General features: G+C 53.2%; 4 protein-coding genes across 9 annotated transcripts in view; 3 read left to right on the top strand and 1 right to left on the bottom strand.

Moving 5' to 3' along the window:
- PHF23 (PHD finger protein 23) overlaps positions 1-2,805 on the top strand; it is a 4,069-nt gene extending 1,264 nt beyond the window's left edge. Inside the window, exons 2-5 of one of the 2 annotated variants that reach the window (XM_006899098.1) lie at positions 509-540; positions 700-792; positions 1,293-2,130; positions 2,232-2,805. In XM_006899098.1, the coding sequence (XP_006899160.1) occupies positions 509-540; positions 700-792; positions 1,293-2,130; positions 2,232-2,446 (1,178 nt within the window). In that variant the 3' untranslated portion in view covers positions 2,447-2,805. The remainder of the gene's footprint in view (positions 1-508; positions 541-699; positions 793-1,292; positions 2,131-2,231) is intronic. The other variant, XM_006899099.1, reaches the window with a different exon arrangement.
- Positions 2,806-3,667: 862 nt separating this feature from the next.
- On the top strand, positions 3,668-11,920 carry DVL2 (dishevelled segment polarity protein 2). Its single transcript, XM_006899097.1, has 15 exons — positions 3,668-3,861; positions 6,741-6,810; positions 7,072-7,217; positions 7,349-7,458; positions 7,561-7,696; positions 8,477-8,567; positions 8,690-8,759; positions 8,862-9,001; positions 9,089-9,165; positions 9,946-10,013; positions 10,175-10,303; positions 10,389-10,520; positions 10,625-10,804; positions 11,136-11,354; positions 11,472-11,920. Exons 1-15 carry the CDS (start codon positions 3,668-3,670, stop codon positions 11,918-11,920), a joined length of 2,211 nt encoding a protein of 736 aa, XP_006899159.1.
- Positions 11,921-12,675: 755 nt separating this feature from the next.
- ACADVL (acyl-CoA dehydrogenase, very long chain) lies at positions 12,676-17,885 on the bottom strand. 2 transcript variants are annotated; one of them, XM_006899090.1, is made up of 20 exons: positions 17,824-17,885; positions 17,674-17,749; positions 17,345-17,410; positions 17,193-17,265; positions 17,040-17,104; positions 16,808-16,942; positions 16,101-16,245; positions 15,745-15,874; positions 15,523-15,648; positions 15,052-15,250; positions 14,682-14,786; positions 14,186-14,272; positions 14,034-14,096; positions 13,846-13,947; positions 13,668-13,765; positions 13,477-13,549; positions 13,320-13,392; positions 13,065-13,137; positions 12,902-12,977; positions 12,676-12,836 (listed from the first exon to the last, which is right to left on the bottom strand). In XM_006899090.1, the coding sequence occupies exons 1-20, from the start codon at positions 17,883-17,885 to the stop codon at positions 12,696-12,698; spliced, it is 1,968 nt and encodes a 655-aa protein (XP_006899152.1). In that variant the 3' UTR covers positions 12,676-12,695. The 2 variants fall into 2 exon arrangements, with proteins under 2 accessions (XP_006899152.1, XP_006899153.1); XM_006899091.1 differs by lacking the exon at positions 17,345-17,410.
- A 1,067-nt stretch (positions 17,886-18,952) lies between these two features.
- Positions 18,953-25,015, top strand: part of DLG4 (discs, large homolog 4 (Drosophila)) — a 26,622-nt gene continuing 20,559 nt past the window's right edge. For 2 of the 4 annotated variants that reach the window (XM_006899092.1, XM_006899093.1), the window contains exons 1-3: positions 18,953-18,971; positions 19,169-19,267; positions 19,468-19,508. In XM_006899092.1, the coding sequence (XP_006899154.1) occupies positions 18,953-18,971; positions 19,169-19,267; positions 19,468-19,508 (159 nt within the window). Of the gene's footprint in view, positions 18,972-19,168; positions 19,268-19,467; positions 19,509-20,600; positions 20,631-25,015 lie in introns of those variants that run through there. The other 2 variants (XM_006899094.1, XM_006899095.1) reach the window with 1 other exon arrangement.

The raw sequence follows: 25,015 nt of genomic DNA, 5'->3' as shown, positions 1-25,015 counted from the left end.
GGGGCCGGAGGGCGGGGAGGGGTTCGGCGTGTGGTCCTCCCGGACCCTGGGGACGGCGGGTGGCGTGTGTGGTCCCAGAAGGCTTGCGGGCGGCAGAGAGCTGCCGGAGGGGAGCTCGGGGCACCGGACGCGCCGTGAAGGACAGGGCGGGTTGCGGCCCGGTTTGGCCCAGGTGCGGTGTGATCGGGATGGGGAGTTAAGATATCCGAGTAGCTTGGAGTCAGGAGAAACCGTGAGTTGCGGGGGGCGCGGTGGAGGGTGGCGGGGGCCGCGAGGGTGCCAGGCCTCCGGGAGGGGGAAGGGGGAGCTCTGAAGCGAGGCCTTGCAGGGTCGGGAGCCCAGGCCCCTCCTGAGACCAGAGGGTAGTAGGAGTAGATCCGGTCCAGCAGGGGGCTTGCTGGAGGACCTCAGAAAGGAGGGTGTTCACCTGGGACTTCTAAGGTTTGGAAGTGGGGGTTTTGTATGGACTCTATCCAGTGCCTTGACTCAGCTTTTATTGCTTTCACAGATCCACCTCCGACTCTTAAACCAGAGACTCAGGTGAGTTTTCACCAGTCTTTGCAGTTTGGTATCCTTATCTTTCCCCTCTCTGTATATATGTTTCTCAACTTTACCATTCTAAAAGAACTAGGCATATGGGAATGCCCTTTTAAATTGTAGTGTTTGGCTTCATTGTAATTCTTACCTCCTTCCTTTCAGCCACCAGAGAAACGACGACGAACGATTGAGGATTTCAACAAATTCTGCAGTTTTGTACTGGCCTATGCTGGTTATATTCCCCCTAGTAAAGAGGTAGGACAGAAGTGTAATTTGAGACCGGTTTCTTGGACTTGGGGGGGAGGGGGTTAGGGATGGTCCTTATGTAAATAAGGGCTTTTTGGTTTACAAGGAATGCTGCTCTGTAGCCAGACCGCTGGAAACTTGATTGCAGTAGTGATGAAAGAATGAGCTTTTGGGTCATGGGTCATTAGTGAAAATTTGGGATGGTTTGGGGGGTGCTATTAATGGAAAGTGCGTTTGGATAAGTTTCAGAGAGCTGAGAATGGTAACATGAGGCTGTGGAGAAATAGTTGGTTTATAGAATAGATCGCTAGAATTTGAGGGCAGAGGTAACATTGAAATGCTCAAGAAGAAATTGGAGTATGGATGAATTTTCTGAGCAGAATGAAGTTTTCTGGTTGGGACAGGAAATTTTAGGAGTAGCTTTGGCCTCTCATTTTCAAGCTCAGTTTCTGGAGGGGCTGAGGTCCCATTGGACCATCTGGTGACCCTCGTCTCTTTTCCCTCTTAAGGAAAGTGACTGGCCAGCTTCTGGCTCCAGCTCTCCATTGCGAGGTGAGAGTGCGGCAGACAGTGATGGCTGGGATTCGGCCCCCTCAGATCTCCGAACCATTCAGACTTTTGTTAAAAAAGCAAAGTCATCCAAGAGAAGGGCGGCTCAGTCAGGTCCCACCCAACCAGGACCCCCAAGGTCCACTTTCTCTCGCCTGCAGGCTCCTGACAGTGCCACTCTACTTGAGAAGATGAAGCTCAAGGACTCTCTCTTTGATTCGGATGGCCCCAAAGTGGCATCTCCTCTGTCTCCCACATCCTTGACACATGCTTCCCGGCCCCCTGCTACTCTCACCCCTGTGTCCCTTTCCCAGGGGGATCTTACCCAGCCTTCTCGAAAGAAGGACCGAAAGAACCGGAAGTTGGGGCCGGGTCGGGGGGCTAGCTTTGGGGTACTTCGGAGGCCTCGACCAGCCCCTGATGATGGGGAAAAAAGATCTCGAATCAAGAAGAGCAAGAAACGGAAGTTGAAAAAGGCAGAGCGTGGGGATAGACTCCCACCTCCTGGGCCTCCCCGAGCACCCACTAGTGATACAGACTCTGAAGAAGAGGAGGAAGATGAGGAGGAAGATGAGGAAGAGGAGATGGCAGCAGTAGGAGGAGGAGAAGCCCCTGCCCCTGTATTTCCAACTCACCCGGAGGCTCCTAGCCCCCCTGCCACTGGGGCCCCTGAGGGAATTCCCCCCACTGACAGTGAAAGCAAGGAGGTGGGCAGCACTGAAACAAGCCAAGATGGAGACGCCAGCTCTAGTGAGGGCGAAATGCGGGTCATGGATGAGGACATCATGGTAGAATCAGGTAAGGGACGGACTGCTAAAAGGCAGCTGGGAGGTTGGGGTTAAGGATATTGGGAACCCAAGAACTTTGGCAGAACATCAGATAACCATTCTTTTCTCTAGGTGATGACTCGTGGGATCTCATTACGTGTTATTGCCGAAAGCCCTTTGCAGGGCGACCCATGATAGAGTGCAGCCTGTGTGGGACGTGGATCCATCTTTCCTGTGCTAAGATTAAGAAGACCAATGTCCCTGACTTCTTTTACTGCCAGAAATGCAAGGAACTTCGGCCAGAGGCCCGGCGATTAGGGGGTACCCCTAAATCTGGAGAGCCTTGACATCACCACCTTTAAGCTAGGACGGCAATAAACTAGAAGACTTGGGAACAGAGCCTCAGGGTTCCGAGCCATCCCCTGGAGTTTGGACAGTCCTACTTCAAGGCGGGGATTCCTTAGGGAGACTTGCTTGGAAATGAGTGTCTCATGTTCCTATCTACCTTCCTTCCCATTCCATCCTCTGGACTTGAAGTTGGATCCACTGCAGTTGGGGGTGAAGGGTTTTCTGGGTTGGTACTAGGCGCACACAGTCCCTTCCCCTTGGATCTGCCATCCCTCACTTTCTGGTTCAGGGTTGGAATTGGGATGGAATTTTATAGAGTCTATAAAACTCTAGTGTAAATATAGCAGCACTCCCCTCCTACATTGTTTCTTCTCCTGTCTCATTTACTTTCTTATACACCAATTGTATTTTTAATTTTAGACTTTACCTTTTGAGCATGTCAGCTCAAAGGTAAAGTACCAGAGCCAGGTTGAGGGAGGAAGGAAAGCAGAAAAGGAACATGTTTCTTGTGTTTTTAATAATATTGGCTGTTAAACAGATGGCCTGTTGGTTGTAAATAAAACGGAGTGGGCTCTCGTGTTTATAGCCCTTGCTGTTCTGCTTGGGAGGGAGGCTATGGAAAAGACCACCTCAGAGTCAAAAGTTGGAAAGGCCCGGGCTCTAAGCCTTTAGGTACTTGGGAATTGCCACCACCCGATTCCCTGCCTGATATCCTCACAACACCCACACCCACCATTTGACAAATCTGAGTAGAGACTGGTGGCTTGCTCCCTGAGGACAGAGGACACCACCTGTGTGGGTTCTCTTAAGGATGGGGTCACCGTTTTGGGGCGGGGCCGTAGAAGGTGGTATACCGTTGCTGAAGGTGGTCGTCATGTGGTGGGTGCGCGAGTTGGGACCGCGCCGTCACGTGACCAGGCTGCAGGTCACGTGATGCACAGACGGCACGGCAGATACCGAGTGGCCCGGGTTGGGTCACGTGACGTGAGGAGCGGTGGCGGCCCCGCAGCAGCTCCGAGGCCCGGGTCGAGTTTCGCAGCAGGTCCCGCCGTCTGCCCCGGGGCTACGCGACCTCCGTTGTCTCCTTCCCTTGAGGACCTCCCTGGCTGAGCGGGGCGCGTCCGTGCCCGCGCGTCAGTGGGCGGGTGTGCGCAAGCGCGGCGGGGTGCGCTGAGCCCCTTTGGGTGGGCGGTGGAGCTCGGGAGCGCGCGGACGGGACCATGGCGGGCAGCGGCGCCGGGGTCGGCGGTGCTGGGGAGACGAAGGTGATCTACCACCTGGATGAGGAAGAGACTCCCTACCTGGTGAAGATCCCAGTGCCTGCTGAGCGCATTACCCTCGGCGATTTCAAGAGTGTCTTGCAGCGGCCAGCGGGAGCGAAGTACTTTTTCAAGTCTATGGATCAGGATTTCGGGTGAGCGCGAGGCCTACAGTGATGAGGCCTGTGTTGGAACCGATTAGGCGGTGTTGAGGCGCATGAGTCTAATTGGTACAAACTGAGATTTTTTTTTTTTTCTGTTTAATAATGTAACAGATTTTACTATGCCGAGATAGATTGACTGTCTTGGGATACATCAAGGATTGAGATACTCAGAGCTGTAGGATACCCTGGATTGGGTGTTAACGATGGAGAAAATTAGGCTGCATTGCAATAGATTGGGGAGCACTGGTTTATTTGGGATTAAAATGCACTGCTTGTTACGCTCTGGAGTCGGAATCCGTGATCTCCATTGGATTTTCAGAGGCTATAAATAGCGCGGGAGGTTGACCATCTCTTTCGTAGAACCGTTGGTAGATTCGAACTGGCAGCGCAGCTCCTTAGAACTAAGCCACCGCTTAGCCAGGTGATTCTGACCGCTGGTTAGCTTAGTGGTCTTCTGGCACAAGGTTAGGTACGGATATTCTGGAACCTCCTGCTGTAGTTAAGTCTCTGTGAGTTTTTGTTTTGGCAGTGCAGCCCACACTGGAAGAGACAGGATTGTGTTAGATGTCTGTTGTTAGATACTTGTGAGTCATTTACAATTCGTAGAGGTATGGCAGGGTAAGTTGAAGTGTTCCTGAGTCCTGTGCCATCCTTACAGAGTAGATACGTTTAAGCCAATTACTCCAGCTCCTTGACGTCTCCTCTTTTTCAGCATCCCTCTACCAAGCATTCTGTTCTCCAGGGCATTTTAGTGTAATGCAGACAGTTTTGTATTGAAGTGTTGTAGGTGACCCTGAAGCAAAGCTGTTCTGGAAAAACTTAGGCCCTTCTGGCTTACCAGGGACAGATGTGGTTGATTCGGTTTCTGTTGGAGAGGCATGGTCTTATCTGGTCCCAGCACAGGAGCAGAGAGCACTGTGGGGAGTTCTATAGTAGCACACACAGCTGTATTGGATATTTTAGTTTACATTTATTCAGGCAGCTCAAGCTTGAACGTGGGCATGTTCTAATCTGTTGGTGTAGATTGGGCCAGCCTGGAATCATTTAGAACATTTTGGATTATCTTGGGCTACTTTAAATGATTCAGAGTAAATTATTTGCGTACAGAGCTTTTGAAGCTAAGTTCTCTATTTCCTTTGCTTCAGCTCTACTGAAGAAAGTTGGAATTAGGTTGGAATAGCCCAGGACATCATGCTTGGGAAGGTGGAGGGGCAGCGAAGGAGAGGAAGACCTTCAGATGGATTGACAACAGTGACTGCAGCAATGGGCTCAAGTGTGACAGAGATGGTGAGGATGGTACCAGACAGGGTTCAAATCTGTTGCTCACAGGGTTGCTATGGGTCGTACTCCTTGTGTGGGACCTCACAATACCACCAGGTGCGATCTGGAGTGGATGCTTGACATTGGGCGAGTGATACTGTTTTGGAAGTTAAGTTGAATGTAAGTCAAGGTTCTTCAATTTGTCAGCATTATAATTTTGGCCAGTTCATTCAGATTTTTTTGTCCCTTGATACCCTGATGTGTAAGACGGAGTAAAATGTTAAGAATAAGGACACCACCAATTGAGTAGGAGTTGCCATCGGAATTGAGGTTGACCACAAGATGGATTGACAATCCTGAGGGTGGTGCAGGAGAGGACATGATTCAACTCTGATGTCCCTGGGATCTCTGACTTACAGAAGACTCAGTGGTCCTAACAACAAATGAAAGTCCGAGTTTAGGTGATGGCAGGATGTCCTGATTTGAGGACCTCGGTGTTTGTGTGAAAGATGGTCCCTTTAGTCAACAAGTATTTGCTAATGCCTAGGCCTTGTTACTTTCTGTGCGTCAGAAAATTGGATAATGATTGTGGATGATAGGAGACTTGATGCCTTTGAGCTGTGGTACTGAAAAAGAGTGTTGAATGTGCCATGGACTGCTAGGTTCGTCCTAGAGAGGGTGAGACCAGGCTGCTCCTTGGAGGCAAGGATTCTGAAGCTTCGTCTGACATACTTTGGACATGTTGCAAGGAGGGACTAGTCCTTGGAAAGGGACGTCATGCTTGGGAGGGTGGAGGGACAGCACAAGAGAGGAAGACCCTTGATGAGATGGATTGATTCAGTAACTAGGGTAACGAGGCTAGGTGTGTCAGAGATAATAAGATTGGCACAGGTTAAGTAGGATTCAGAGCTGTTGTACATATGGTCACTATGAGTTGCAAGTGACTCAACAACACATAACAAAAACAACAACTAAATGTGTTGTGTACTGAGTGCATTGTGTTGCACAGTCAGGATATGAACAGATACTCAAGATAGGGAGATTGAGAACAGCAAATTCAGGTCACATTTGAGTATCCAAGGGAGAGTGAGTGACAAGATTGGACTTGGAAATCTGTCCGATTGGCCCATCTTGAGCAGACTGATTGATTAGGGCAGTTTCCTGTTAGAGGGGCCACAGGGGACTCAGAAGATGGGCATCCCTCCCTTTGGGACTTTCAGCCCAAGTCAGAGGCAGCCCATTTGGCTGGGTTTCTGGGACCTGAACTAGCGACATGTAAAAGCATGCATGAATAGATGGAGTTGGGCTTGAAACAGGGAATGAAGGATGGGGAATCAACCATCAAGGACCAACTAGGACAACTGTAAGGGGATGGATGGCCTGTAAGATTAGATAGATGAGTTCAGATCAGACTGTCTTTGGAGCATTAACTGTGGAGAGTCCTTGGGTTGGAAGGAACTGTTTGATTTTAAGTTACCAGGGTTTGGACAAGAGAGAAAGCCAGCAGCACCCTTGAGCTGGATCACAACGAAGATGCCAAAAACTTTGAAACGGAGAGGGAGCGGGGAAAAGTGAGCCTGACTCGCCTGAACTTTGTCTTGTCTCGGCAGGGTGGTGAAGGAAGAAATTTCAGACGACAATGCCCGCCTTCCCTGCTTCAATGGAAGAGTGGTGTCCTGGGTAAGGGACCTTGGCTCTGAGGGCCTGGGGCTGTCCTCATGCAGAGTGCCACCACACCCCTATCTGTGTGGACAGACCTTTCCCCTGCCCACTTGTCCAGGCCCGGCTCCACTCTCCCTGCCCTTTTAGGCCATTGGCAGGAACCCCTCAGCCTGCTCTAGATTCTAGGACCCAGGCCCGTTTTCTGATCCTTTTGCTGACTCCCAGCACATGTGTCCCACCTCCAAGTTGAACTGTTTGGGGTTGTTTGCACCTTTCCAGCTTGTGTCATCGGATAACCCCCAACCTGAGATGGCTCCCCCAGCCCGTGAACCCCGCCCAGAACTGGTGCCTCCGCCCCCACCTCTACCCGCCCTGCCACCAGAGAGAACCAGTGGCATTGGGGATTCAAGGCCTCCATCTTTCCAGTGAGTTCTTGGCATCTTCGGATCCAGGGAAGGGAGATGAGATGAGATGAGAACTCAGACTCCTTAGGAGGGAAGTAGAGGTTTCAGAGCTCAGCCCCGCTGATGGTGTTGTGGCTGCTCTCTCCATCCAGCCCTAACATCTCCAGCAGCCGTGAAAACCTGGAGCCAGAGACAGAAACAGAGTCTGTGGTGTCGCTGAGGCGGGAGCGGCCTCGGAGGAGAGACAGCAGTGAACACGGTAGTGAGGGGCCAGGCCTTCAGGCGGGGTGGAGTGGGTACTCCTGAACCTTGATGGCAGTAACAGGCACAAAGCTTGGATTCTGAACTTCCTGTTCCTACTGAGGTGGAGGCCACAGGTCCAGTGGGCCCTCAAGGCTGGAGCGGCACCTGGCTGGGTACGAGAGTTCCTCTACTCTCATGACTAGCGAGCTGGAAAGCACCAGCCTGGGGGACTCGGAAGAAGATGACACCATGAGCAGGTAGGACTTCAGAGATTCCTTCCTCCCTCCCTCCCAGTTAGTGCTTGCGTTCTTTCTATGGTCCCTGTGAACCCAGTTACTGTTCTGGTCAGAGTTGTGTAGAGAAACAGACCATTGAGACCCTTGGAGACGTAGGCGCGCGTGCGTATATAGAAAGACAGAGGGACTGGTTGGTCAGTTCTGTTTACTTTTTTTTCTTTTCTTTTCCCTGCCTCTTTTTAAACAGTCCCTCCATAAGGACTATCCACTTAGCTTTGTATCCAAAGATGAAATTTGTAGGTGAAAGGAGTTAGCCTTCATTACAGACTGATTAATTTCAGGGTCGAAAATATGGAATGCTTCACGAATTTGCGTGTCATCCTTGCGCTGGGGCCATGCTAATCTTCTCTGTATCGTTCCAATTTTAGTATATGTGCTGCTGAAGCGAGCACAGTTCTGTTTACTTTAAGGGCTCATGGCAATTTTACAGGCCTGGCATATCTGCAGGACTGGCAATAGACTCACAGGATTGCAAGCTAATGGGATAATGGGGTGCCGACCCATCCAGAATCTTCAGAGTGGATGACAGTTTAGGGGGACAAGTGCAGCATGGAGAGAGCAAGTTCGGTCAAAACACCCCAGGTCTGAAGTCAGAGCATACGTTAAGGAATTTATCCACTGATTCTAACAAATTACATCCCAGAGGTGGCTAGGTTACATTGTAGTTCTAAGTGTAGCATTTGGCCAAACCACTGTGAATCACATGACATTAACTATCACACACTCCCAATCCCCCATCAGGTTCAGCAGCTCCACAGAGCAGAGCAGTGCCTCCCGGCTCCTTAAACGGCACCGGCGGAGGAGGAAACAGCGGCCGCCTCGACTGGAGAGGGTAAGGGGTGTCACTAGGAGAATTTGGGCCAGGGCCTTGTTTAAGGCCACAGACAGCTAGAACCCTAGAGCTCATCCCTGGCTTGTTAGAGAATCCAGCTTCTTCCCCTTTTCTCACCGCAGACCTCATCTTTCAGCAGCGTCACTGACTCCACCATGTCACTTAACATCATCACTGTCACTCTCAACATGGGTATGGAAGCATCCTGGATTGAGGGGCAGAGAGGATCCGAGCTCCTTTGGGTTGGGTGGGTTGGGCTGGGACCTTAGCTTGTCACATGGACTCCCTCCACAGAGAAGTACAACTTCCTGGGCATTTCCATTGTGGGCCAGAGCAACGAGCGGGGAGACGGGGGCATCTACATTGGCTCCATCATGAAGGGCGGAGCTGTGGCAGCCGATGGGCGCATTGAGCCTGGGGACATGCTTTTACAGGTGTGTTGGGGCAGGCCCATCATTGCAGGCGTGGGTGGGGCGTCCTGGCCTTTCCATTATCACTGACACACTTACCCTTGTTTTCAGGTGAATGACATGAACTTCGAGAACATGAGCAATGATGATGCTGTCCGAGTGCTTCGGGACATTGTACACAAGCCCGGGTGAGCCCCTGGGCTTTGCTCAGCACCCGAGGGCCACCTGCCCTTGGCGCTTTCCTGTTCTCTCCTGCAGTGGTGAAACGCTGTGAAGCGTGCCAGGGGCTACCGCCTGGCTACTCCTAGATCCCGAAGAAGAAGACCCATACCCTGAAGACTCCCCCAAGTGCCCTTCCCGCTCCCAGCCCCTCGGTCCCCTGGAGGTAGTCACCCTCATATATTGTCATTCTGGAATCAAATTCCTGCTGCATGTGGTCATTCTACCTCGATACCTTGAGCAGCATAGCTCAGTTCTGTCTTCTTGGAACTTCCAGGGAATGGAGCTGTCATGAGCCCATGCTACTTAGCTGTTTGCCTTGGGGTTTCACCGCCCCTGAGTCGCGGCTCACTGCCTCATGGCAGCATTGTGCTGCTGTGTTCTACCCTTCCCTGTGGCCCAGCCGTATGTTTTCTCTTCCTCTTTCTGGCCACATACCTGTTCTCATCGCAGGCCTCTGCTCTCCTGAGGTTTCTGGGTCCTGCCTACTCACTTCCAAAGCTCTGGGGTGTCACAGCTGTGAAGCTCATGGTGTGACCTGATCCGGCAGCATCTTGACCCCCCTGCAACTCTGTGAGGAGACCTGCCATTAGGGAAGAGAGCAGCCTCAGCCTTGGAAGCACTGTGGATGGTTCTGCGTCGGCGTGCAGGGTCGCTGGGCTGCTGGGCAGCAGCATCGACTTGGTGTCACAAACAGCAACAACAGCCCATCCCTTTCTCCAGCTGGCCTTTTCTTTCCCCCTCTGCAGCCCCATTGTGCTGACCGTGGCCAAGTGTTGGGATCCTTCTCCGCAGGCCTATTTCACACTCCCCCGAAGTAAGTGTTGTGTAGGAAGCGGGGTGTGGTTAAGAGGACAGAGTGGTGCTGGGCTGGGCCCAAAGGGAAAGGAAGGGCGTGGGTAGATGAGGGTCAGGGCTGACGTCTTAGGGATGGCTTCTGGGGACGATCAATCATCTTGGGGGCCTTTCCTATCCCAGATGAGCCTATCCAGCCGATTGATCCCGCTGCCTGGGTCTCCCACTCCGCGGCACTGACCGGCACTTTCCCGGCCTACCCTGGCTCCTCATCCATGAGCACCATCACATCTGGATCGTCTCTGCCTGATGGTGAACCCCAACCCGTTCTGCCTTCCTCCCCCATCCCTTTGGGGGGGTCACTCTCAACTAAACACTCCTTTGTCTCTCCTAATAGGCTGTGAGGGCCGAGGTCTCTCCATCCACACAGACATGGCTTCTGTGACCAAGGCCATGGCGGCTCCTGAGTCTGGCTTGGAAGTGAGGGACCGCATGTGGCTCAAGATCACCATCCCAAATGCCTTTCTGGGTGCGACTGAACCCTGAGTGTGTGTGGGACGGGGTGGAGGACCCCAAAACTGGAAAAGATGCCGGAGCTGAGGAAGAGACAGGCCTTTCCCTTCTGGCGTGCAGGCTCGGATGTGGTTGACTGGCTCTACCATCACGTGGAGGGCTTTCCGGAGCGCCGGGAGGCCCGGAAGTATGCCAGCGGGCTTCTCAAGGCGGGCCTCATCCGCCACACTGTCAACAAGATCACCTTCTCAGAGCAGTGTTACTACGTCTTTGGAGACCTCAGTGGCGGCTGTGAGAGCTGTGAGTGTCCTCTGGAACCTGCAGCTAGGGCTGCTGTGGCAGATGGGATAGTCATTAGGGGCGTTGGCCAATGAGGCAGTGACTGACAGCCAGCAGTCCCTTGTTCATGGGGGAAGAAAAGCCTTTTCTGAGTTGCATAAGTACCCTGGACTGGGCACACTGGCACTGCTCCCCCTGATGGCAGTGGTGGGAACTGCCCTTTGGGACCTTCGTACCTCCTGTGTTAAACCCTGCCCTGGGTGGTTCTGGGGAAACTGGGCCTGGGTTTCTTCTTTCAGGTTTAGGGTCCTGACCTCTTTAAGCAGTGACTTCCTCATCTCTTCCTTCTCAGACCTCGTCAACCTGTCTTTGAATGACAATGATGGCTCCAGCGGTGCCTCAGACCAGGACACCCTGGCTCCACTGCCTGGAACCACCCCTTGGCCCCTGCTGCCCACATTCTCCTACCAGTACCCTGCCCCTCATCCATACAGCCCCCAGCCCCCGCCCTACCATGAGCTTTCATCTTACACCTACGGCGGGGGCAGTGCCAGCAGCCAGCACAGTGAGGGTAAGTCACCCCAGATGTGGTACTGCTGGGGAGATACTGGGGAAGGGGGGACAGCGGGCTGGGGAGGCCTAGGAACTCTGGACTGGGGCTCAGCCATCCTTGCACACCCCCCGCCAGGAAGCCGGAGCAGTGAGTCCACACGAAGCGACGGGGGTGCTGGGCGCACAGGGAGGCCCGAGGAGCGGGCCCCAGAGTCCAAGTCAGGCAGTGGCAGTGAGTCTGAGCCCTCCAGCCGTGGGGGCAGTCTCCGACGGGGTGGGGAGCCTGGGAGTGCCAGTGACGGGGCTCCTCCCCCATCCAGGGGCTCAGCAGGGGGTGTACCCAATCTTCGCACCCACCCTGGGCTCCATCCCTATGGGCCACCCCCAGGCATGGCCCTCCCCTATAATCCCATGATGGTGGTCATGATGCCCCCACCCCCACCCCCCGTCCCCCCAGCAGTGCAGCCCCCAGGGGCCCCGCCTGTCAGAGACTTGGGTTCTGTGCCTCCTGAGTTGACAGCCAGCCGCCAAAGCTTCCACATGGCCATGGGGAACCCTAGTGAGTTCTTTGTGGATGTGATGTAGCCCTCAGTGGCTGCCAGATCCGCTGATCTCACTGATTGGCGGGGCCCTATTGGTCACATGCTCATAGGCCTCTGGCCCAATCTTCTGTGAGGCTCTGGCCACTGTGTGACTCACCTGCAGTGCCTGGTCCTCACTCTTCTTTGGGGGTGCACAAGGGACCATTAGTTATTTTTAGCTTTATTATTTTTTATAAACTTTTTTGAGGATTTAAAAAAAAAAATAGTTTCTTATACCTTTTGGGATATTTTTATATAGACATTTACTCTTTTATATGAAGAATCCCCATCTCCTGGGCCCCTCCTCTAACCCTGAAATGTGACCCCGCTTCTGTTCCTAAGCCAGCTCTGCTCTGGGCAGGGTGGCGGTGCTCACGGTACCCTGGGAGGAGGAAGGGGCTGCTCATCCCAGACAGCAGATGAAGGAAGCTGGGGTATTTGCTATTTGGGGGCCATGTAGCTGCCTTTGTTACTCTATTTATTTTAGTCACTTGTATAAAACACCAAATAAAGCAATAGAGGCAAACTCCCTGCCGCCTTGGGCTCCTTTCTTTGGGAGGGAGGCAGGCAGCCAAGGGAAAGAACATGGAGGCAAGTGGGGCTTGTTAGAAACTTTATTAACTTCCTTGTGAAGGATTAGTGCTCCCTCTGAGAGCAGGCACAGTACTGGGGACAGGGGGCCCCTTCCAAGGAGGATTAGGGTTCAGAGGGGAGAGGCCCGCCTGGGCTTTGGCTGGAGAAGAAGGCACGTGAGTGGGTCAGGCCATGGCTGCAAGTGCTCAGAAGCCCAAGGGGTTGCGGGTCACCAGTCCACCCTGCTCCACCAAGGCCTGGGAGATGCTTCTGAAGTTTCGGAAGAGCCCCTGCTGCTGGGGGTCAGACTGCAGAACAGCCATGTTGTCCCGGATCCGAGCTGCGGCCTGCAGAGTGGACAGTGTTGATGCTGTCGGGGTGCCCAAGCCCCACCTAGGCTGCCCTAACTCACCTCTGTACACCAGCTGTCACAGAGCATTTTCTCATGCTGGGCTGTGGGTGAGCCCTCGCTCAGAGATCTTGAGGCCCTGGTGGGAAGGAGAAGGGAAAAAAGTCTTAACGCTGTGACCTTGGCCCAGGATGCCCTGCAGTCAGGCTCACATACTGCCCCTCACCTGGAGAGAACCACCACCATGGCATAAAGGTCGATGGCGCCATCTGCCAGGCGCTGCAGCACGAATTGTTCATCTGCCAGGTAGAGTGGGTGGGGCACGGGTGTCAGGCTGAGGGGGATGGGGGCGTACAGGGGAATGGGGAGTAGGGAAGTGGTGTCAGGCTGAGGGGATGGGACAGGGGTGTTGGGGTGAGGGGGGTGGAGAGTATGGGGGTGGGGGTAGGGGTGTCAGGCTGAGGGGGGTAGGCTCACTCACTGACAATTCCCTTCTTATATTTTATCAGCTTGGCCTCCACCACTGTGGCAAACTGCTCCAGAGCTTGTACTGCCTGAAGATGGAAAGGAGGGCACACAGGTTCAAGGGGGCTTTCCTGTGGCCTAGACTCAGGTGCTCCTGGCCCTTGACCACTTACCAGCTCGCCGCTGTGACTCAGTTCTGGGTGGACAAGTCCACTGAGACTCAGGCCGCTGCCCAGCCCAGCCCGCCTGGAGGTGGAGAACTAAGGTTAGTTGCCTCTGCTTCCATCCCAGCCTGGCCTCCTGGAGAGGGTGACTAAGGGTAGGTGCCATGCTGCCCTGGCCCCAGGCTCAACCCCGGTCTTACCGCCTCAGCTGTTTCCCTGCTTCTCCTAGCAGGAGGCTGGCATTCCCAAAAGGATTCTTAAGAGCGCTGCCAAGTCCAGAGAGTTCTTTTCCTTTGTCCTGTGGGGGAGGAGGATCCATCCTACATTGAGGACTAACTGTCTTCCTCCTCATCCCGCCTCAGTTCTCATCTCCCTTACCATACAGCCCTGCAGAGCCACAAACAGGCGGAGAATGTCATTTGTTCCCTCAAAGATCCGGAAGATGCGAACGTCACGCAGTACACGCTCTACCCCTGGCTCCTGTCATTGGAGAGGACCGATGATGATGGGGTACCTCACCCTCTGCCCAACTCCGCCAAGGCCCCATTGTAGGGTCTGCCCTGTACCTTCATGAAGCCCATGCCCCCCATGATTTGGATGCACTCATCCGTCACCTTCCACGCTGCCTCCTAGAGGCAAACAGACAAGATTAGTTTGGGAGCCAGGCTCCTAAAATGGACACTCCCCTTCCCCTACCCCCATGGCTTTGGAAGCTCACCGAGCTAAAGATTTTGCTGATGGCAGCTTCTATCTGGAAGTCCTTGGCACCCTGGTCCATGTTGGCGCTCACCATGTAAGCCATGGACTGAGCGGTGGTGAGTGGTCAGGACATAGGAAGGAAAATGAAAAGGAGTGGCATCAGAGCTTGACCTGATAACCTCTTTCCAAGACTAATAACTGGAAAACACCACAATACCCAAGGGTTCACATCCTAAAGCACTGTGTATCACATTTGGCGGAATATTTGGTCCCTTCAGTCAGTTCATTAGGGTCCTCAAGAGGTATTTGACCTCTAGAAAGAGGTAAAGTTAGGGGTGGAGCCTCTGGGAAGCACCTTTAGGGCCAGCACTCCTTCCACAGAAAGAGCTGACTATGCCTCTCCGCATCCCCTAGGGCATTGGTGTGAAGCTGGAGACCCACTGCCCCAGGTGCTGCTGGGAGTTGTAGTCTGACACGACTGAGAAGGCTACAGGGCGGTAGAGAGGGGCCCTCACCTCGGTCACATACTGCAGCATAGCCATCCGGGCCAGCTTCTCCTGGATCATCCCAAAGCTGTAAATTTTCTCCCCAAACTGGGTCCGGTTAACAGTATGGTCCACCTAGATGAGGGCATGTGAGTTGTGGTCCCACAGTCAGTCTTCAGGAGCGGGGCTGGAGAGGCATACTTTGGCCTCAGCCACAAGGCCAGTCCTTGCTGGACGGAAACCTAAGCTGGTCTCCTGGTCAGGAGCTGTTTGTGGGGACAGGGTTTCCTCGTGCAGGGAGTGCCCACAGGGAACAAAGACATGGGGAGAGGGCACAGGACCTCAGATCTAGTTAGCCACTGGGTCTGAGCAAGGGGTGGAGGTCCAGCAGGGTACTCACTGCCTTAGCGATGATGCCTCTCATGGTGCCTGCCAGGGCTGCAGCCATGGCAAATCTTCCATTGTTGAGAATGTGCATGGCGACCTTGAAGCCGCCCCCCACTTCACCTAGCACATTCTCTGATGGCACCCGCACCCCGTCAAAGTACACCTCAGCTGTGTTGGAGGCCTTGATGCCCATCTTCTTCTCAGGAGGCCCGCTGGGTTTGGGCAGGTAGAGAAGTCAGTACGTTATTAGCAGGGGAGGAACTTCCATCCTGCTAAACTTAATCAGGGGGTACAATAACCTCCTTTTTCCCCCAGGGGGCTGTGCAGGGTTGCCCACTGTTAGCTGGGAGCCCATGCTTCCCTATGCTATAGTCTCAGCAGGACCATGCTACCCATCTGTTTGGGGGTTTTGTGCACCCTTGTCCTGTGGCCAATAGAACCATCTGCCCTGGAGCTCAGGCCGGCTCCTGCAGGACCAACTCACTGGGTGATGCCTCCAAAGCTCCTCTCCACCACAAACGCAGTGATCTTCTCCTTCATGGCACCTGTGGAAGCGTCTTTAACTGGCGTTTTGGCGAAGACTGTGAAGATTTCTGCCAGGCCTCCATTGCTATGGGGGAATGAGGGGCATTCAGGACATGGAGGGCTGCGGGGGGGAGGGGCTCGGAATTTGAAACATGTGAAGAGGGAAAAATGAAAAGATTGCCTGATCCAAATCTTGCTTCCGTTGAGGGTATAATATTTTCCACAGGAACTGGGCACAGCTGTGCTTCGGATGGAGGCGGCATCCGATCCGCTGGAGGGCTCAGTGAGACAGAAAGCAGCCAAAATCTCCCCTGTTGAGGAGAGAGCCCCTTTATCATGAGTCCTGTTGGGCATCAAAGTCCTCCAGCAATTCCCACGCCCCATGAGACCTCTGGGAACATTCAATCCCCTTTGCATTTTTCCACCAGTACAATTCCCCAGCCAAAATGTCCAGGTGTATAATGATCTAAGTGCCAACCAGCTTAATTTATGCCAATCCTGGGACACCCCCTCTCCCTGGCTCTAGAGCTGTCTCACCAGATGCCAGTTTGGGGAGATACTTTTCTTTCTGGGCCTTTGTGCCAAAGAGCAGGATGCCTTTGAAACCGATGCCTTGATGGGCCCCCAGGGTGATGCCCACGCCAAGGTCGTGCATGCCCACAATCTCCACCAGGCGAGCGTACTGGAGGGAGAGTAGGGCTGTAACTAGCTGCCTGAGGACCTGCCTCTGGCGAGAGAATAGAGCTGGGCCTGGATTGGGTCATTCTTGGAGTGTGGAAAGAGGAAAGGGCACAGCAGAGGATGCCAAGCCTGTCCTAGGTACTGGAGGGAGGGAAGCGGCCTGCTAGTCCTTCTAGAGTCACCACTTTGGTGTTTGGGAGCCACAGTAAAGCCAATGGCTGTAGGTTTCTGCATGTTTTCAGTGATGTGAGTGTATTATACAGGAGCCTTGGTAGTTTCACTATTAAAGCACTTGGCTGCAAAGTAAAAGCTCTGAATCTATCGGTGACTTGCTCCTCAGGTGTACTATTTTCAGCTTTGAAAACCTTCAGGGAAGTTCTGTAGGGCTGCTAGGAGTTAGAAATGGCTGGGCAGCCGTAGGTTTTGGCTTAGGTATTTAAACTATTAATCCAAAGGCCCCAGAGAGGTTGTGGGTGGAAACTATGGCTCATGGATTGCGGAAAGGCTTTGAAGCTGCCAAACTGGAGTGGACAAGGAATCCACGGAGTGACTAGTCCCCTCACCTGGGTGTTGCAGAGGCCCACACCACCCAGGTCACTGGGCACTTGCAGACCAAAGGCCCCTAGCTCCTTGAGGCCTTGCATGGTGGTCTCCTCCACCTGCTCCAAACTGTCATTGTTGGCAGGATTGTTCACCTCCTAGGAAAGGACAGGATCCCACATGTAGGCTCTTTTCATGTCCTTCAAACTCTATTGGGGACTCCACCCGCTACTACCCAGCATGGTCATTCCTTACCTCAAAGAAACGGGACACGGGCCCCACCAGCTCCTTAAGAAACTGGGTCTGTTCTTCACTGAGCACTGCAAGCAAAGTGGCAGAGGTAGTTGAGGCAGTAGTTAGGGGACACCGCCCCTACCTCACCTCCCCTTTGATGACTCCTGCCCTTACCAGCCGGGTAAGGAAAAACATGCTCGGTGGTGAGCTGTCCCTTAAACATCCCCACAGCAAAGGACTTCGATTCCTGGGCAAGGACAAGGTGGGTTTCAGGGAGGGGGAAGTGACAGCCACAGCTCTGCTGCTCCCGATTTGGGGCCACGTACCGCCTTAGCCTGGCTCTCCTTGGCAGAAGCATCAGAAGAAAGGGGCTCAGACTTGTGCACCGCCGCCTGGGGGAAAGAGAGGGTTAGCGACGTGGGCACTGGGCCTCCTGCACCAAGCAGAGCAAAAGAACCGGCTGGGAGAGTGTGCGCGTGGGGCGGGGCAGGTCCCGTCACCTTTCCTCTAGTTTCATCGCAGGGCACCCTGACGTGCCCTTTCCCCTACTTGCCGTGACAGCCCGAACGGCAGGTGGCTGGGAGGAAGTGAGACCCCTGCCGGTGGGATCCTGCCCCCACACCCTCTTCTTTCCCACGGCTGCCTCCACACTCACCTGGGCGGCTCCGCTAACATAGGCTCGGCGCGGAGGACTGGACAGGGTCCGCCCCAGCGGCGTGCTGGACCGCGAGCTGGAAGAGTGGGAGTTCGGTTAAAGTTTAGTCCCCTCCCCAACGCCCCCCCGTAACTCTTAACAGACACGGACCTGCTGGCCCCCAGCCGCAGCAGCTGTCGCCCTAGTCCCGAGGCCATCTTAGCCGACTGCATCTCCGCGCCGCACTAGCCGCAGCTACCCCGAGTGCAGGCTGACCTCGCCTTGTCGTCCCGCCTTCCCAAGTCCAGGCTGCCCTCACCCTTGACTCATTCTCCACAATGCACCGGGAGGTGGGCGGGGGGAGTTTCCGGGCCCCGGGGCATCCTGGGAGTTGTAGTTCTTACCCGGCTCCCTGCCCCTGCAGTCTGATGGACCTGGAGCAGTTCCAGGGGCTCTTGCACCCCCTAAACTCCTTAATCCCGCCTGTCCGAGTCTAGCCCTCAGACTGGAAGAGACTAGGATGAAACAGAATAGGGAGGAGCTTAGGCGACTGCATCCAAACAAATGAAGGGTAGACTGAAGGGAGGACTTCCCAGGAGGAGTTGGAAAGGAAAGGTGGGGACCGAGGTATGAGAGGCAGAGGCAAGGAAGATGATTCTTTAAAGTCCTCGTGAAATTCATCTCTTCCCATCAAAACTAAAAAGGAAGGAAATGGTAGGTGGGGGACACAATCTGAGGTGTGAGTGTTCCAAACTTATATATCCTTTAGAGACATATAGGAAGGTGTCATTAACTCTTGAACACCTAATACTTCACAGTAAAAGAATGCTCCTCCTAGCCTTACAGCTTTCCCCTTGCATTCTCTAAGACTTTCTAATCACTGTGGCCAGGCTAGATCTCTAGTCGGATTCTTGCCAGGCCCACAAGGAACTGTAGGAGTTCTCTGGTCCTTCCTTTCTCCCATGCTTCTTCATCCTTGGGCCTCAAAGTTCCAGAGAATTTATAGTCCTCCTATTGATCCCATACAGGCAGGGGAGAGAGCAGTCTGCTTTATCTTCTTTGCACAGCAGGGGACACCATGTGGGAAGACCCTCATGAAAGTGCAGTTAAACAGTTCCTGGTTATGGAGAAAGTAGGCTAGGGTATTGAGGAAGTTGGTGGGAGTTCCTGGTGGCTTGGGGAATAAGGGAACAGCCAGCAGGTCAGGTCATTTTAGAGAATAACAGCTAAAATTGGGTTGTGAGAAGGGAGCTCAACTCCAATCCAGGAGGATTAGCGAGATTAAAGTTAGAGAAGAGAGATGTCGGAGAAACCAAGAGGTGAAAGACAGGGGTTCTTGTGGGGAGGCTGGAGAGTGGACTAGGGGACTGGGACTCTAAGATCTTTCTCCTCAATCTTTCCATGGGGTCTGAGGTGAAAGGGTCACGGGTAAGGGAAGAGAAATGAGTCTTGTGTGACTCTCTCTCTGGGCTGGTCTCCTGCTTTCCCCAATCCTCCCTCACTTGCATTTCACCAGCTCCCAAGTCAGCTCTTTGGCTCCTGGCCCCTCCACTACTGCGATGGGCACCCCAGCTCCTCACAGTGCTGCACAGTGACCTCTTCCAGGCCTTGCTGGGTGAGTAACACCAATTTTCTGAGGAACAGAAGTGGAGAGAGTGCCCTGGGCTTCTAAAGGCAGTCAAAGTTGGTTCAAGGCTGGTTGAGTGCCCCAACACTGTGGGCCACCAATGCTGACCACTTTACCAGAGATGATGACACTGGTGGCCCACAGCTCCTCGGGTAGAGGAAGGTAACTCAGTTCTGTTTCTGTGACAGACATCCTGGAATATTATGAGGTTTCCATCTCAGAGAGTCAGGTAAGAGGGGTGGAGGGTTGGAACTCCTGGCTTCCAGAGTGAGCAGGTGGGGTTGGAGGGGTGAGGGAAGTATTGCTAACATTACACTGGGACTTGAAATTTCCTGTGAGAAAATCCTGGGTCAGTGGCCTAGGGGGCTGGGGACCCAGAATGTACTCACTCCCTTCCTGTGGCCCCTGCTCTCTTCCCCATCCCCCTTTTCTCTGCCTGCTCCCATTTCTGTCGCAGCAAAATTCAGGATTTACTTACTGCCCTCTTGGGAACCTTGAGGGAGAACCAGACCTCCTGGGATCCTGTCCCATCAGTCCTTTTCCCTCCGCTGTTGCCCCACCTTATATTTATCTCCTTCCGGTATTAAAACAACTATTGGCGCTCCCAGCCCAACTCAGAGTGCCTCCTCGCCTGAAAAACAAAATTCCTCCTCCTTGTCTTTGCTATCAACGATGGTAGCTGACCAGGTCTCCATGTTTGCTTCAGGGACTATCTGCTTCTGCTTCTAGCGCCTTTCCCATTATCCGGGTTCCTGCCAGCACCGAAGGAGTTAATTCTGCCAAGGCACCCCCCCCCATTCTGGCTCTTCGCTCCCTCCCTCCCTCCCCCTGCTTCCTCTCTCCTCCTCTCTCCCTTTCCCTCCTCGGCTTCACTGCTCCCTCTGCTGCTGCCGCCTCCAACCCCCCCCTCCCAACTCCCCCGGCAGGGCCCCTAGCCCCTGGCCGTTAGGCAAGACTTTCCCCGCCCCGGGGCTCCCCGAAATCCAGTTCCCCTCCCCCATCCCAGCTCATGCCCCAGTCCCCGAACCCCGGGGCTACCAGCCCCCACTGCCCCCGCCCGTCCTGAGAATCGGGGTGTGCTCCCCAAGCCCCTTCCCCTCCATTGGGGACCCCCTTTTAGGGCCCCTTTCCTCCCCCTCCCACGCTCCCCTACCTTTCCTTTTTCCAACCTCCTCCTTCCCCTCTCACCCCTCCCCCCATCCTGGCCCCCCCTGCAAAAGTGGGGTGCGGAGGGGGGAGGGGTGAGAACCGGCGGAGGGGAGGAACGAAACTCCGATGAAGTCAGAGCCCCTTACCCGCCGCCGCGGCCAGGCCCCCCAACATGGACTGTCTCTGTATAGTGACAACCAAGGTAAACGTGATGGGGGGGCTGTGAACCGGGGGAGGGTAATGAGTTTTGGGGGTTAGGCAGGCCTAATCTGAAGGTAGGGACCCTAGAATGAGAGTATCAGAAGTAAAATGTATTTGGGGTTATAATTTAGTTTTGGGGTTCATATTTCAGAAAAGGCTGGATTTGGCCACAGGTGCCCTCTGGAGTGATCTCTGAACCTGTAGAGAAATGGAAATTTTGGGGTGTTCTATGGTTTGGGGGGCCTGTTGTGCTTTAGGGTTCAGAAATGATGCTTGAGGGAGAAGCCTGGTTTCCATGGTGGTCCTGCTTGTGCATATTCGAAGGTGAGCTAGGTATGTTTGAGGGTCCTCTTCTCTCCTGGGGACAAACTGACTTTTGAGTACCTTGTCCAGTTTTTTTGGGAAGAAGGTTGTGAGTGTCTGACTGGTCTGGGGGTGCTAACTGGTAAAGAAGGGGTGGACCTTTCGACTACAGACCAAACAAAATACAGTTGGGGTACACCTTTAGTTGGAGAGCACAGCTGATTTGGGGATCTTATGTGAAATGAGGATAGAGTTGTCAGAGGCCTGCTGTGGGATCACCTGAGGGAATGGGCCTGGGGAGGTTAAGATTTGGGATACTCCCAAGGGAGATGGAGGTCTCAGCACCTGGGATTATTTAGCTCCTAAGGAGAAAGAAAATGTTTGGGAGAGAGAGGATTTAAGGAAGGGGACTAGGTGGATGGTGTGAAATTTAGGGTGGCTCAGGCAGGTGCCCAGTATCCTCTTCTCCTCCTACACTGTATCTATCTGTCTACCCTTGGTTGAGAAAAAGGGAGAGAAGATGGGGGAATGTTCTTGCTACTCCCCTGGCGCTTGGGATAAGGGAGGACACCTAGCAGTAAGGGTCCCTGAGGACTTCTGACCCAGGTTACTGGGTGAAAAGAAGTCAGAGGAGGGCCAGGCAAGCGGCGTCAAGGATTTGTGCCTGTCCCTGGAAAGGGCAGGAGATCTTGGATAGGATGCAAAACACTGGGTAGATTTTTGTTGGGAGACTCTGGGACTGGAAAGCTGGAAGCCCGGAGTGTGGAAGGAGGCTTGGGCGGGTGGCAGGCAGCTGGGGGCTGGGGGGTGGGACAGGAAGTGGGGGCCGGGGGAGGCGGGGTCCGAGTGAGTCACAGGCTGGGGAGGGGGTTATATTTAGTGGGAATTGCAGCTTCTCAGGGGAGGGAGCTGAGGACACACATGTTCTTTACCACAAACTCACACATGTATGTACACATGCCTTATTCACGTGTGAGTGTGGATGGAAGAGATTGGGGGTTTGAGGATCTTTCAAGTCCAGAGCCTCTGCCCCCTCCCCAGAACAACTTCCTCGTTCCTCTTTCAATGGACTTTGGGCATTTTCCAGGCTCCTTTCTACCTCTGTCTTCTCTCACTCCTACTGCAGTTTCAGCATCTTTTTGTGCCTCAGTCTCTCTGGCCCACTCTGCATAATATCGCTCTGGTCCTCTGCCTTTTCTGACTCCTGCTCATAGCCTGCCCCTTGCTCTGAAACTCCCTGATTGTGGTCACCTTTATACTGGTGTTCATAGAAAACCTGTTTGGAATGTGTGGGCTCTGCTTCCGACACGTGAACATGTATTATGCGAATGAGGGTGAGGGACTTGCTTGCACTGGTAGCTATTCTCTTTTCATCCCCAACCCCCACCCCTTCAGATTCTTGCTTCTCCGATGGAGTGCAGGACTGGGCATCCTGGAAGGGAGTAGGCTTGCGTAGAGAGTCACGCATTTGGGGTCTTTCTGAGGTGTGAAGACTCATTCCTTAGCCGGGAAACTTGTCTGCCTTGGGATAGTGGTGACTCCAACTCCCAGAAGGCCTTGAGGCACAAGCTCCCTCCGTATTAGAGGGTTGCTGCTAAATGGTGCTGCTAGGAGTTGTGGTTCAACTTTATCCAGGGCAGGGGAGGGTAGCCCAGGAGGTTCTATCGAGCAGGGGGCACATGACTCCCACTCCCTCCTCCTCCTCAGTTCTGGGTGGGGTAGGAAGCGCTCCATTTTCATTGCCTATATTTAGGCTCTTCCCGCATAAATTGAAGAAACACTGAATGCCTACTACGTGCCAGGCCCTATGCACTCTGGTGCCTTTTTATAGCTAGCACTTATTCCAACTTCGTGCCTTTACCTCTGCCAGTATGTCTCGGTCTCTGAGCATCTCTTTCCCCAATTCCGCCCCCGTCCCTCCCCCCTTCTCGCTCTGCTCCCGCCGTTGCCATGGTAACCGGCAAAGACTGAAGGTGCGTGGCTGATTTGAGGGCTGGGCTAGGGTGGTGGAGGGCGGAGCAGAACAAGTGGGGGAGGGAGGAGTGGGGAAAAGACCCAGGCTATTCAACCCGAACCCTGGAGACGAAGCAGTTAAACCCTCCAGGTGGTCCTTATTGGGCCAAGCTGAGATGCTGGGGCGGGGCAGTCTGGCCTACGGCCTCATTCATTGGCCGACAGGGGCGTGGCGGAGGGACAGTGTAGGCGAAGTCGGTGGGAGAGAGGAGCGAATGGGCGGGAAGTGTACGGGGGCGTGGCCCCACGGAGACAGGTGGGCGGGGTCTAGTTTACGCTCGGAGGAGGCGGGGCGTGGGGGCTGGATTACCTGTCCAAGTGGGGGCGGGGCTTGCCCTGGAGGGGCGTGGCATGGCTTCCATGTGCTCAAAGAAGACAGGGTTTGAGGGGCTTATTGTTTAAGTAATTAATAGACGTAGGGGTCTTCAGAAAGGAGAATCCTGGGCCAGGAGATCTGACGTCTCAATTTTCCTAAGATGGAAGCCTGTTCGAATTTCATCAGAACACCCTTTCTATCTCAGCTCTATGTTCCCGAGAGTCGGTTGCTAGGCAACAGCAAAGTCCTTGATTGCTGTGTTGCCAGGCAACGGGGAAAACGGAAAATGGAGGGAAAAGGAAATGGGGGATGGAGGAAAGTCTTAATGGGCCCTAGCGCCAACTGGTGGAGAACCAGGACCTGTGCATTTTCTATTCTGTAAAGAATTTGGAGTTCCAGAGCCTTCTGCAGTGATTTACTCCCTGGGATTCAATTATTCTATCCAGTTATGAAATTAGGACACTGGATATCATCTTGGGAGGAAGAGTGTGTGTGTGTGTGTGTGTGTGTGTGTGTGTGTGTGTGTGTGTGTGTGTGATTCTTACAGTTGCAGATCACCGGGAAAAGAGGGACTGGGGAAGCCGTCTTCTCTGCCAGTTCTTGTGTAGGTATTTTAGGGAAGTCAGACAGCAAATTTGATAAGTCATTTATTGGGTTTTAAGAGCTGAATATGTGGTATTTATTGGGTAATATTTGGAAGAGAGGCTTTCCAGTTCAGCTTTTTAAAAAACTTTAATTTTGGGGACTTTGTATATAAAAGATTTGTAGGTCACTGCAAATTGTCTGCCAGATCTTATTTTGGTGAATCTTTTTAAGACTTGGGTGTGAGGGAGATATATTTGGGAATCTCTCCAATCAGGAATTCAGATCTTGGAGGAGGTGAAATGTAGGGAGGACAGGTTGAAAAGGGAATAATAGTCTGTGAATTTGAGGGTAAAGAGAAGGAACAGGAAATATCTCTCTTTTTTTTTTTTAGGAAATATCTCTTAACGACTTGAGAATATATAAATAGAGGAAATTGCAGTTAAATTTGGAGGGTCAAGCTTTGGTGTAGAAACTGGAGTCTGGTTGTTTTGACAAGAAACTCCCAAATAATTTTGAGAACTCCCTATTTGAGTAATATTGACATTCATTTCAGGTCTCTGTTAGTGGGTAAGGAGATAGATACGATTTATAATGGAATAATTTAAGGGCTATGATAATTTCAAGGCACAAGACAAGAACAATCTATGGCCCCTTAAAATCTTTCAGCAACATTTTTTTGGCTGTCAGATAGACCTTTGCTGGTTAGAATGAGAGATGTTTTGTAACCTGAAAAGATGCTGTCCATGTTAAGGATGATGGGGGGGGGGGGGTAGCCCGGGAGCTGATGGGAGAGGTAGTTTAGATCCCTGTGGGCCCCAGTGAAGTGAGGGAGAAATGCTGCTTCTTTCTGCATCCCTAGGAGTCCGTCAGTTGCTAGAGGTCCAGTGAGGTTTTATACTAGTAGGGTCTCTGCTGATTTTGAGAGTGAGGGATTCGGTAGATGAAGGGATCTCTGAAAACCAGAGATGAATTGCTAATCTTTAGGACCGTCTCTCGTAGAAGGGGCAGAATAGGAGTATATTGTGGAGTAGTGATGCACGCAGAGAAACAAGGAGTTGGTGGAATCAAGGAAGTTGTTGGCTAAGGGGGTCTTCCTTCAACCCTCTCCCATCGTGACGCTCTCCGCACTGCGCAGGCGCGCCGCATCTTTCCCCCCCCCACCTCGGGCC

Source organism: Elephantulus edwardii, unplaced genomic scaffold (genome assembly GCF_000299155.1).
Source record: "Elephantulus edwardii isolate Elephantulus edwardi_28Jun2011 unplaced genomic scaffold, EleEdw1.0 scaffold00246, whole genome shotgun sequence".
NCBI lineage: Eukaryota > Metazoa > Chordata > Mammalia > Macroscelidea > Macroscelididae > Elephantulus > Elephantulus edwardii.
Note: the sequence above shows the minus strand (reverse complement) of the source record. Positions and strands in the feature narration are given on the sequence as shown.

What these genes read in the sequence shown, in the direction of transcription:
- DVL2 (XM_006899097.1), top strand. Translation starts at nt 3,668, where the DNA reads ATGGCGGGCAGCGGCGCCGGGGTCGGCGGTGCTGGGGAGACGAAGGTG. An exon ending in AGACAGCAGTGAACACGGTA is followed by an intron (nt 7,459 to 7,560) that starts GTGAGGGGCCAG and finishes GTTCCTACTGAG; the next exon opens with GTGGAGGCCACAGGTCCAGT. An exon ending in CTATTTCACACTCCCCCGAA is followed by an intron (nt 10,014 to 10,174) that starts GTAAGTGTTGTG and finishes TTCCTATCCCAG; the next exon opens with ATGAGCCTATCCAGCCGATT.
- ACADVL (XM_006899090.1), bottom strand. Translation starts at nt 17,885, where the DNA reads ATGCAGTCGGCTAAGATGGCCTCGGGACTAGGGCGACAGCTGCTGCGG. An exon ending in CCGTGTCCCGTTTCTTTGAG is followed by an intron (nt 16,943 to 17,039) that starts GTAAGGAATGAC and finishes GTCCTTTCCTAG; the next exon opens with GAGGTGAACAATCCTGCCAA. An exon ending in AGCTTTGGAGGCATCACCCA is followed by an intron (nt 15,251 to 15,522) that starts GTGAGTTGGTCC and finishes GCCCAAACCCAG; the next exon opens with CGGGCCTCCTGAGAAGAAGA.